Source organism: Stegodyphus dumicola, chromosome X1 (genome assembly GCF_044657685.1).
Source record: "Stegodyphus dumicola isolate Sdum_Otavi_A_Nest chromosome X1, ASM4465768v1".
NCBI classification, from domain to species: domain Eukaryota; kingdom Metazoa; phylum Arthropoda; class Arachnida; order Araneae; family Eresidae; genus Stegodyphus; species Stegodyphus dumicola.
Genome location: NC_140780.1, coordinates 188108105 through 188121459, shown reverse-complemented (window position 1 = coordinate 188121459; position 13355 = coordinate 188108105). Strand labels below are relative to the sequence as shown.

Here is a 13355-nt window from a genome sequence, read left to right as displayed (position 1 = left end):
CATTTACGGAGAACTGTCAAGCAGCCATACTGCTGTTACAATCTTCAGCAAATGCGACCGTGTGAAATTTGCCACATTAGATTTTCTCTCCCAGCTCATCTTTTAGACAAAATATAAGACTAGCAAGATAAGACTGCATAAAAACAAAATGAATGGAATAAGTGTGCTAGCATACAACTGAGTTACTAGTAATTAAAACTATCGTCATTGGCGGTTGGCGTTTTATTTTCGGCTTACGTACACGTTTTGAATTTTAGTAAACATTAGATGAAAAAAAGCACGTTTGGCTTATATTCGGAAAGTTCGATATTTCAAAAAATACCAATAGTGTTTAAAAGCTTAATTACACATAAAATTTGGAATGAATAGCTTTTAGAACTTAAAATCCTCCAAATTTTACTCATCTATTTCAATTCACTGACGCGAATCAGCCTGTTTTCTCATTTACAAAATAATCCCAATAATGTGCGATTCAGACCATTTATTTCCCTAGTTTCCTGCACCTTTACTCAGATATAATTATTACATCACTGTGACCCACTTTTACTATTTCCTTAGAAAATGTTTTAAAAAAACAGGCCATGCTTGGTTTCTTCCTTCTTCTTACTAACTCAGCTAATGAATAACTTGCAGACATTTACATAACAATAACTAAAATTTCATTCTCAGATTTATTTTTGCCCATGCCTTGGTTTCAGCCTACAAAATCAGTGCAAGATTCTTCTAGAGTGCTACTACTGTCTCCAGATACCATTCTTTTTTCATATCATCTTCACCTGATTCGAAGATATGCAATTTTTTTTTTCTTCTTTGCTAACTCATTGGTTTATTTACTTATCGACTTTTTTGAAATTTTTGAGCATGTACTTGGGCAATGGTTGGTTGAATTAGTCTCACTTTTTCAAATGAGATGATTGCCTCAAACAGAGAAAAATATAACCCTGATTAACCTCAAGTGTTCTTAGCATTACTAAACTTTTACTGGTTTGGAGAGGGCATACCTGCTACACTAACTTTATTACATTTATTTTTGGAGCAGCTATCTTGCACTAAACTCAATACAATATTATCTTTCTTTAAGCCAATTTTCATAATTCGCAAAGTAAAGAGTTAGCAGGATTTAAATGCTCAAATTTCAGTAATTAAATATACCAATATTAAATATAAAGAAGAGGACATACGTCAGAATATATGTTATTACACCAAAACTATGTTTTTAGGAGGTAGGGAACTCCTTATGTCAGCTACTAGCCTCTTCATTAACTAGTAATTTTATTTTATTACGAAGTCTTCTGGAAAAGTTGTTATAAGTTGGATAAACAATTGTGCATATTCCCCCTGTTAACAGTAAGCAAAAAACATAAATACACATACAGGTAAATATATCCAGTTGTGTTAAGAAACTCGAACATTTCAAAAACAGACAAAACATATTATCAAGAAAAGTGAACTTGGAAAGTGGAATTATTTGTGCAGTTTTAATATTCAAATACATTTATACCAGATTTCCAATAAACGCTTATACTGAACTCGAGAAGTTTGCTGAAGATGTTGAATGAAGAAGCAAAGTATGTTATTCATGTCATATTGAGCATATTACACAAAATAAAACACAATTACAACAAAAATGAAAATATATAAATTTTACTAACTTATTCAGAAAAATATGCAGTTTTACACATAATTTAAATGTGAAATGAAATAATAGCTATTATTAGACAGATAAATTTTGAATAAAAAAGCATACGTTTGGTGCAGAACAAGTTTTTTTCCTTAAAACAATCCAATAACAAATGTGACTATATCCTAACTTTTGATAAAGAAATTTAAAAGTTGGTTACATTTCAGGTTACCAAAGCATTAACTGAACTTAACTGTGGTGAATGTAAACTTAATTTATGCATTTTTGCTTACGATGGTAAAATGTAGTAGGCAACTGATGTAGAACGCTCAAACTATAAATGGGAATGATAGCATAAAAGTTAACTCATAACTGCATGAAAATTAAATATAGTAGGTTAAGCGATCATTAGATGAATATGGTCAGTGTCAGAAGATTCATGTTGCTAACTTAAGTAGAAATGAAAAGACTTACTGCATTTTAATGACACTTTATAACATACCACAGAAAATTAATTAACCAGCATAATATTGAGAACACTCAAGTAATTCTTACAAATGCTGCATACACATCACAAATTTGGAGAGATTAAAAAACAAAACTTTTCAACACTAACATCACCAGATTGAAAACTAACAATGCATTCACTTTCAGCTGAAAACAGAAAGTGAAACTCATTTATCTGAACTAAAATGCTTGATTAGTTTTCAGTGTGCATTAAAAATACTTTACTTTATATTAGCCGCAAATTAGTTCACTAAAGTGCCTAAAAATTAAGTAATGTCATCTCTGTTCTTGTTATACATTAACCAAATACCATAAATTTTAAAAATTTCATCACCCCTTCCCTCAAGGTTTATAAATACAAGGGTCATGTGAAGGAAAAAATAGCAATTTTGGTGGTGGTATAACAAATGGCTACAGGGAGAAAAGTGTGGAATGAAATATATTATAAATTATTCTCAGTTTAGTGTTTAAGAATATATATGGACTTTTATTCAGTGCATCCTACTTTTCCAAATATTCTACAGATCTATGATCTACAGAGTTACACTTTAGTTTTGGCTTTGGGAGTAATTGCTAACTCACTCCTCTACTGCTTATGAGACGAATAATTTCATTCCATTTTTAGGTAAAACAACATACTTATTTTTATATGTCTAAAACTTTTTTAATACAAAAGGAAAAAAAAAACACTTACTTTTGCATTTTTAATCTCACTTCTATATATAATATATGCTTACCTCTGCTTATACATACATGTACACAAATTATGAAACTGCTGTACAAAGATATATGAACTACAAATAATATCTTAATTTGATAATTAATCATATTATGAAATAGAAAGGAAAGAGATATTTGTTTAAGACTCTTACATGAGTATGTGACATCAGCCTGTGAAGAAATAAACTACTAAATAAAAATTCAGTTATAAGTCACATGTTATAATTTTATTTTACATTACATTAAACAGATGCTGTAAATGCTAAAAATGCCAGTGACTGGATAAATGAGAAAAAAAAAAAAAACTTTTTTTTTTTAACCTCTGCTGCTCTGTTTTGATTGTCTAGACTGTACTGCAAGCTACAGTCAATATTCCTTCATGTTATTTGCATTATAATTATTAATTTTAAAGGAAAACATCCTTTCTACAGTATAATTTTATACTTCTTTAAAATCAGAACAGAGTGTATTACACACAATTTTCTTCTGTCACTGCTGTGAAACAGATTGTTTTAAACATACTGAAACTAAATAATTATATAGAGTAATAACATAAATCAGGAATACGGATGAAATTTTGATTTCAGCAACAGCAGCCAATGAAGGAAAGTAATAAATAACTTGAAAGTTATTTTCCAAAACATGAATCATTCTACTTAAATACAGGAAAATTTCAGCTGCAACACTCTTACTTCTGCCCTCTTTAATACAAAGAGATGGTGAATAAGGCACTAAAATATGTTTCAACACACAAATAATTCTACATGTATAATCAAACAAATATACACAATACATTTTTCCATCTGTAACATATTTCATATTTCCTTCTTTCTTTACATATAAAAATATCAGAAGTTTTATTAAGAAAATGCTAAAATTCCTAAGAGCATTTGTTTAAATTAAACAGTTATAAATTTGTTTTTCTTACCCTCTAAATTAAACATCAGAACCTAAAAATGAAGGCATAAACCATGGAATACATTCAGCTGGTTTGGAAAGTATTCAAATTGGAAGAAATGCAGACATAATTAGACATTCAATAAACGGTCAGAATTATTGACATTTATATAACTTTCAAAGCAATATAAAGCAATTTTTAGACTTGAAAAATTAGTTTTAAAAAATGAAATTTTTTTTTCTTTCTTTTCTAAAAGCATGGGACATTATAAAATTTAGAGTAACTAAATAAAATCTCCTGAAAGAAATACACCTAACAAAGTTTCAAAATTTATTTGTTAGCAAGTCAAAATGCAATAACAATAATAATTATTTTGAGTCAATTCTTAAAAGTGACTATGCATTTAATACCTATATCACAGCATATAATATAACATCAGTTTGTGATGAATTTTTCATGATTAAGTTCTCAAGGGTGCCCAACCCTTGAAGCATCTAGCCACACCAATGGATAAAACAGCTAGGGCTGCATACACAATTTAGTATTATTAAAGACTACAATATAACTAAACCAAAAGATATCTAATTCACAAGTCAAACAACAAAAATCAGCGTTAATTTTCAAAATTTTCACAGGACTACTTTCGATGGTTTTACCGAACCACCATCTTCAGCTGCCATCCATCGAAACTAGCCCTGTGAAAATTTTGAAAATTAACACTGATTTTTGTTGTTTGACTTGTGAATTAGTACTTCTTTGCATGTTATTGTGTCTTAATCAAAAGATATCTATTAGAAATAAGCATTAAAAAAATTATTTTTAATGTGAACATTAAGTCTGTTTTTCATATAGCAATACATATATTAATCTTATAAAAGCAATAGCGACTGATGTAATCTCATAAAAGCAACAGCGACTGATGTATTACACATCCATAGTGCTTTAAATTTTTGATAATTTTTAGAATACTACACATGCAAAAAAGATATCATACACAGATATGCTTTCAGACAAAGACTCTTATGAACATGGAATGTCCACAAATGGCTAGAAATTTTTCCTTAGATAGGTCAGCTAAAATATATTTTCTTTAACGCTGTATATCTGAATACAATTTTACATATTTCAAGTTTGCAGTTAAGCTGCATATCAAGACTAGCCAATGTACCAAAATGCAGTAGTTCTTTCTGAAATATTTTCTCAATTTTCTGATAAATTAACAATCAATGCCATAAATTTTTCAAGTTGCACGACTTTCTCCTGATAGAGCTCCAGCTTCAGGTTGGTTATCACTTTTAATGCACAAATGCAAGAATTTCAGTTTTAAATTTTCCATTCTACTATTTGTTTTTCAAATATCATGTATCAGTTGCTTGGTCTTAAAAGGGACATGTTCAATTTATTAACATTTATAACAATAAGTAGTCATGTCAGCTACAACTCCTTCAGTCATTTCTCGTTTTCTTTATATGATGCCTGCAGCAAGTTGGACACAACCATTTTTAAGCACAATATATTCTTTGAAAATTATGATATGGCTTTCATTAAAGAGAGTTCTTGAAATTTCAGTGAAAATTACATAAGCAAAATTTGTAATGATTTTCAGTTTGGGCATCGAAATTTTAATAATCCAGCACTTAAAAAAAATCTACAGGATAATACTTTAATTTTTTTGCAGAGTGGGAATATCTTATGCTAACTGCATCAGTTTCACACAGCAACAAAAATAATGGCCATTCTCTAACCATATGGTTATTTCAATATTTTACTAATTACTGCCACCTGAATTCCAGATTTTAATCAATTTATGACATATTTTAAAACATTTATGTAAATTTAAGCTGAAACTGTTTACAGAACTTCTTTATCCTAGATTCTTACAAATCTTGAATGCTACATATAAGTCATGACTACACAAATGCAGTGAAAAAATTTTCACTACTCCTCTTCATTTTAATAAGATTACTCAGTAATTGCCACAAAGTTTTGAATTTACTATAAACTGATTAGTCATATACTATTATATGGACTTTTTCAGGTGTTTATAAAAAATCTCAGTCAAATCAACAATTGCACAAAATGTTTAATGCTAATGCAGACTTTTGCAAAAGGAAACAAACTATTTTTAGGACACTTGTATAATGAAAATCTACACGCTTTAGTGAATGAAGTTACGATCATACAATGTTAGAATGAACATTTCCAACATTTCTTTCTATTTCTAGTTTGTGGAAATTTATCATACATTATTTTTGACAGTATTTAGATTGCATGCAAAGTTTCAAGTTGAACTTAAATCTTTACTTTCATTGCAGAAATATTAATAGTGTACATATATATATTATACATATATTTACATTTTAATAGCTATCAATAATAGCGCAAATTTTATGAGAAATACAAGCAAATGTTAAAAGAGAGAAGATTTAAAATAAATTTCAGACACACTTCTATATTAAATATTCAACATATAGCTTGAATGCAAATAATTGTAAAACACAAGGAACAGCAAGTGTGAACACTAACGTTTTAGCCAACTTTTTAAGAACGGTAATAAAAATATGGTTTAATCTTGCCTTGAACCTAAAGGCAAAATTCAGACATTCGATGTATAGTTGAATATCAAGATAAGTTGAAAATATAAATCATTATCTCTATTCTAAATTGAAACCTTTTGCTTGTAACATACATATAAATCTTACAAGCAAACTGAAAAGCCTAATACAGTTGACTTTTGAATTATGCAAGTTTTAATTCAGCAGTTTCCCTCATATGACTTTTTCCAAGAAATATATTAATACGACTATTTCCACAGGGTTCATAGCCACATTTTAGTTAAAAAAAATAAGCACCTACAAACACTTTTCAAGCACATTTTAAGGAAAAATAAGCACCTGTCTAATTATATTATACACAACTGCATAACCTTAAGAGAAAAATTAGACTTGTAATTTCAAATATAAGCAATGCAATATTTATTAAGAAAATGAGCATTACCTCAACCATGGAAAACAATTAACCTTTTTTTTTTAATTTTAAATGACAGTTCAATTTACAGAATTAGTTTACAATGAGAAGAAAAAAAAAACTATGCAAAACTAAACTATATTACAAGATTTAATGAAGAAATCAGTTCAAAATATAGAAAATAAATAATAATAAGCCATATAAATTGTATTTGTTTGGCACCAAATAAAAAATACAATTTATTTTTCCACTCATATTAATATTTAAATAATTTAACTTAAATCAAAATTCTGAACAATTTTTAAATTTTCACTGCATAACTGTTTTCCCTTAACATATATTCCAAGCAAAGTAATTTAAGTAAAAAAGAGGCACATTTCTGAAATCAGAAGAAGGGAAATTCCTTCATGCAGTCTCCTTTAACAGTAAAAGCTTAACTAACCCGCATACTCGGAAATTGCCAAATATTCTGGATAGTAACTGGAAAAAGAGGAGTGGGGGGAGATAGTAGCCGTTCTTTAGATTTCTCGGCTAAATAAATGATTTTGACATTTCGATATGTGCATCATATAAAAACAGACCAACGGAACTGAGAAATATTCTACTTAAAAAGCACAGAAAAACTCTTTTAAGTGTTCATAAACAAATCTCAGACGGAACATCAAAATGAATTATCTCTGCAAAATACCGCAAATGTTATTGCGCAATACATGCGGCGTAATTCTTCCACGTGATATTACGCAATCGGAATCAACAGCTGCCAGTATTCGGAGAATAAAGAACTAAATAAAGGAAAAGAAAGAGACTTACTAATTTGGGGTGTTTCTGATTCTAATTTTCAACAGACTGCGTTAAATTTCTGGAATAGAATCAATCTTCGCTTAAGTTGCGTAGACCGCAAAAACTTTTAGTCCTATTCAATCCAGATTGGACAGTTGGGGGGGGGGGGGAATCCGCTGCTTCAATATTAGAGATTTTGAGGAGAAAGTGGAGAACCTCCCAACCTCCGTACTGTATAATGTATTGGGGGGGAAAGAAATTATTTTGACTATTCGATTACCTTCCTTTTATTTAAGCCATTCCGAATATTATTCCCTAGAAAGCTAATCTGTGTAAAAACACATGCATTTTTGGAAGTTTATCTATACTTCAGCAGTTACTGCAACTATATGATTATAAATATTCATGCATATACTCATAATATAAGCATAACGATCATAATAAACACGAATATGAACTGACCACGCGGAACGAGAATGCAAATTATTAAAATCTTGATAGAAATTCAAACGTGTGTAGTATTTGGGTGGGTGTTGGTGTATTTAATTATGTAATTATGGCAAAGCACACTAGGGCTATCTGCCTAATGGGAGGGGTGCCTTCGAGGAGGACTTTCTAAGAGAAACTGGCTCGTATACACGTTACACATGGGGAAAACCACTATGTATTTGGGTGGGAGGAAAAGAATACCGAATGTAACGGAATTTTCTACCATTTTCACAATTCTTTGACCAATAGAACGACGTGCACCTGTCTGTACTCTCGTGCGCACCATAGGTTACGGTAATGCAGAGAAAGGGGGGAAAAGCAATTTCCGGGAGTATGATTCACCATCTGACATTGCATATAAGGAAGAAAAGTTGTTTATTTAGTTTCGGCTTCGGTACGGGAAAAAAATGCACGTTCATTAAAAAAAAAGCGCTAAAAGCAAAAAATAAGCACTAAAAACAAAATAAAAAAATAAGAGCTTTAAAGAAAAAGTAAGCACCTATAAGGGCCTTTATATTTTATTTTCAAATATAAGGACTTATAAGCACTTGTAAGGACCGCTACGAACCCTGTTCCAATAAATATAAAGATTTAGGGAAATTTACAGAAACTTAAAAAACTATCAGACAAATTAACTGGTCTACAAATATTTAAAGAAAAAAAAAAACTTATATAAGTTAGATATCTATGAGCTTTATCACCTATTATCCCACAAAGAACACCATTAAAGTTTTTAATTTGCCCCCACATGCACTTCGAAATCTCAAATTATGTCACTGGCAATGAAAACATATGTAATAAAAACATACATAAAAAGATGCACTATAGCACACGATACCACTAAAATAGGTTCTTAGCCAAATTATACTAATATTGAGCTGAATTAATGCCACATGAATATCTGCTTAAAACATACTATATGATCCTGGTCATCTCTGCCTGAAATAATTCATCATTCAATGCAATGAACTATTGTAATAAAAGGTGATCTTTTACAGTTCTTGGTTGGTTTATTTAGTTTGTTCCTAAACACATTTTGTAACAAAGCAAATCTTAAATAACTTAATTTCCATATGAAATGCAGCTGGTTATTCTGGCATTGCTTCTAAGAAGCACAGAAAAGTCATGCTATTTCAGAAAGAGTTTAATTGCCTGATATATACACTAGCTTTTACTAATATTTAATTTTTTGTGTCTAGAGAATAACAAACATAGCACATACAATAATTTGTAACCAATATAACAATATTAACATATTGTGCTAACAGACAGATAATTCATATTGGAAAACAGATGACCTAAACTTATGGCATGGATGTATACAGAACAACATTCCAAAAGTATTTTCTCTTTCCTATTATTTTCCTTCACAGGAAACATTTAAAAAAAAAAACTCTAACTTAACTTACAGTAAGAATGCAGCATATAATATACATAAATGAACATATTATATATTAATCTATTTTTTACATACATGGATTTTGAATTTTGCAGTATGTTGACGCCCTTAACCACTGCATACTTCATGGGTCAACTGTTTACTAAATTTTTCATAAACTTAATTATTAAACCACTTAGTAGTTAAAATCAGCTTTTTGACTAATTATACATTCTGGAGATATCAACAATAAATGTTAATTCAAATAAAAAATACTTCATTTATTTGCATTTCCCAAACTATCCCAAAATATCATAAGTTTATTTGCATTTTCATCTCACAACAAATTAAAAGTTACACTGATTTTTCTTTAGAAATTTTTGACATTTCTTTAGAATAATACAGTCAAAAGTCGTTAATTCGGACACCCATAATTCAGAATGATCTATAATCCGGACATCAAAGCTACAAACTTTCTGCGCATGCGTCGCGTTGATGCATGCGCGTAAGACTTTTACGGCTGTGAATATGCATGTGCGTAATACATTTATGCTTGTACATTTAATGTATAATGGACGGTATAAGCTAAGTTAAAATTATCTAATTCAGTTAATGTTGCAGATTGCGTTGTTCCTTAATCTTCGAATTGAATCCGGCTTATTACTTTTTGCAGACTGTTAGAGCAATTTTATAAAAGTAAGCTTGAACTTTTGATTATGTCAACTAGAATTTCCGATATGTATTTACTATTATGTAAGGGATCTACAAAGCAAAAGTATGTTTAGAAGTCCATTAAACAAAAAGTGGAATTGCTGCAAGAAATGGATAAAGGCATACCCTTTGTTCCTCAAACATTCCGAAATCTGTTTATCAATTTCACGCTGCTCTGCGGCCTGGGAGGTGGGGGGATGCCAAAACGCCACGGCGCACAATGATTTGGAAGTTAATCTGTCAGCACTATCCTTATCTTCAGGGCAGATGTTTTTATTTTATTTGGCTTATAATTCCTTACTAAATGTAGTATTTCATCCTGATGTACTCCGTCTTTGATATGATTTAAATCAAATTCCTCGTCATTATAATTCGCTTCTGATAAAGAAGAAAGTAATACAGAGGTTATTGAAAACGAAAAAATTTCGATTGACAAATTAGTCGGTATTCTCGACACAGCAATTATAGGACTTTAACAGCGGAACTTTGTAACTGAAGAAGAAATTATGTCTGTTTATAGAATTAAAGAGAAAGTATTATCACATAAAACGATGCAACTTAAACAACTTACATTGAAAGAAATGTTTAATAAAGTAAACAAATAATATTAAGCTTTTTTTTTTGTAAATTTTGATACCCTTTATATCATAATTGTTCTTTATTTCATAAATTACGGTTTCATATTTTTAATTTTATAATTTCTGCATGCCATCTTACCAGATTTAAACTGATGATCTATAATCCGAAAAATTCGATAATCCGGAAATGCCGAAGTCCCGACGAGTCCGGATTAACGACTTTTGACTGTATAAAGATTGAGTTAACCTGTGATGCAATCGCATTTTAAGATATGCAAATTAAGTTTATCCAAAACCTCCCAACTTATATGTAGAGGTCAATAATACAGTCAATGAGCATTTAAATGCAGTTGTCAGTTTTACAGATCTCTTATAAAAATATAAAATGAAGATGTAAACAGAATTTTTTACTTTGACATGAACGTAAGATTTTAAAACTATCATTTTTAGAAATAGTTTTATAAAAATAACACAGAAATAGAAGAATTTCAAAAATATCTCTGCATCCGAATACGTGTTTCCACAATTTTCAATAAAACAAAGCATAGACTTTTCGCTTTTCTAACACAATATCGCATAAAAAAATTCAAAATCCAAATTTGGTAAATAGTAAACTTTCAGAAACAAGCCAGTTGACATTCCAGATGATAATCTACACAGCAGATGCACATTAACAAACTATCAGCTAGAAATTTATTTTAGAGACACTTCTCAAAATAAAAACTGATATGCATTTTATTAAAACACTGAACAAATCATATTATTACAAGAAATGAAATGTAAGCTCTCATAAAACTCCAGATACTTTGCAAATAAAATTGCAGAATCCATAGTACAAATAATGGAAGGCTAACCATTGTGTATGTCTGAAAAGTAATGATCAAAATCAAGTTGAGTCTTAAAATAACATTTAATATAAAAAATACAGCTTAACAAATGTACATATCTGACATTCTTAAAACTTATTCCTCGGCTCATTGCAAATTCATAAAACATATTTTTGAATTAGTTTTCAACTAAAAACATTTCCATAATATTCATAAACTTGAAAACATACAATATATATTATTAGGCACAGAAAGATTGCACAATGCCCTACATAATTTTGGAAGAAATTAATGTAAAAATGTACAAGTTTATGATTTATTTTACAAGAGTTTAATTTAACATTTAATAGGCTGCACAAGAACATAAAGATTTCATGCATGAAAATAGTTTTTATTTGTACGTAAAGGGGAGTAATAAATCCTTGCAGTTAACAATGCTTCTCTGTAAAAAAATAACATTTCTGTTTGGATATTTACAAAAGCTAATGCTTAAGATTCTTCTCACTTTCATAAGAACGATGCGTATAATGAGCTGGGAAAAAAAAAAAAAAAAAATTATTAAGTGTAAAACATAGACGTTTTCAGTACAAATATTATATACATGCATTATTACAAAGAAAAAAAAACTTTTACACTGGTTGATTAGTCCCTTGTAATTAATATACATTCATTCCAGTAATGGAAATTTTGCACATTTATACTCTGTCATTACTATGTTATGCTCCTCATAGCCAAACACACACAGCTAAAAACATCATGAGCATACAACCATCACTGACCAAATTTGGATGTGGCTGACATTTCAGGTCCTTAAGCTGAAAATGGCAGGGATTTGTCATGGGAATACAAAGACAATTCAGATCAGAATGATAATGGCTGTGAAACTTTTCTAGAGCTTTGAATGGCTAAACTAGAAATGTAACAAAAAGCTTGAACGTATTTTAGAAAATAAAACTCTTGTCTACCTGTAAAATCTAATTTTAATATAACGAGCCCCCAAACTATTTGAAAAGAATTGTCAAACTTAGCAAATTCAAACCTGACAAATTCTAATATCCAATTTTGATTTTTCTTTCATTTAATGCTAATTGCATCTTAAATATCAATTTTTAATTAAAAAATTTAAAGCTTTTAAGTCAAATTTGGAGGAACCTCATATTAAAAAAAAAAAATGAGTTTAGGCACTCCAAAATATCCCTTTCCTGGTTAAAAAAAGGGTTACTTTTTTTTTTTTTTGGCTGTGATGATGTCAAGGATGGAAAGTGTTAAATTGAAGAAATGAAAAAGTAGAAATTTTCTTAATTTTTCTTGGTGCAGGCGGGTGCTAATATTATATTTATATATTAGCACCCACCCGCGGGTTCTAAATATTATATTTAGGAAATTCAACTTAAACAGCTTAACTATTATATATAGAAAATTTTAGGGAAAAAAATAAAATTTTACTGCTTCCATTCAATGCGCAACCCGCAAGTGGTGCTTTGCCTCTAAACAGAAAAAAAAAAAAAAAAAAAAAAAAACTATGATAATAAAGTAAATTCAACAAATTTGATACAAAATGATTTTAAGAGAACGATCAATCAATGATATAGTTCATCTTAATGAAGAAGTAGTAGCATAGCAATCACTAGGATTAAGATTTATTGTTAAGTCTCGGTCATCATATTCCATGTATTTGTTAAGTGATGACTTTAACGAAAAGTTGATATATAACCTAAAATAATATTTGGGGAGGGAGGGTGTAGCATGAAGAAGACTATTTTGCAGCTAAAGGTATAATGTTGAATTAATTGCGTCTAATCTGGTTATATATTATAATTATAGCAAGTTCTGCTTTCTTTAGAAATTTAACATCTCTTGCTATCTCCTTCATTCTTAG

General features: G+C 29.6%; 1 protein-coding gene across 1 annotated transcript in view; it reads right to left on the bottom strand.

Annotated features, from left to right (window-relative positions):
* Positions 1–2095: 2095 nt before the first annotated feature.
* Positions 2096–13355, bottom strand: part of LOC118193926 (eukaryotic translation initiation factor 4E type 3-like) — a 77258-nt gene continuing 65998 nt past the window's right edge. The window contains exon 6 of the mRNA XM_035365087.2: positions 2096–12008. Coding sequence (XP_035220978.1) covers positions 11959–12008 — 50 coding nt within the window. The 3' untranslated portion in view covers positions 2096–11958. The remainder of the gene's footprint in view (positions 12009–13355) is intronic.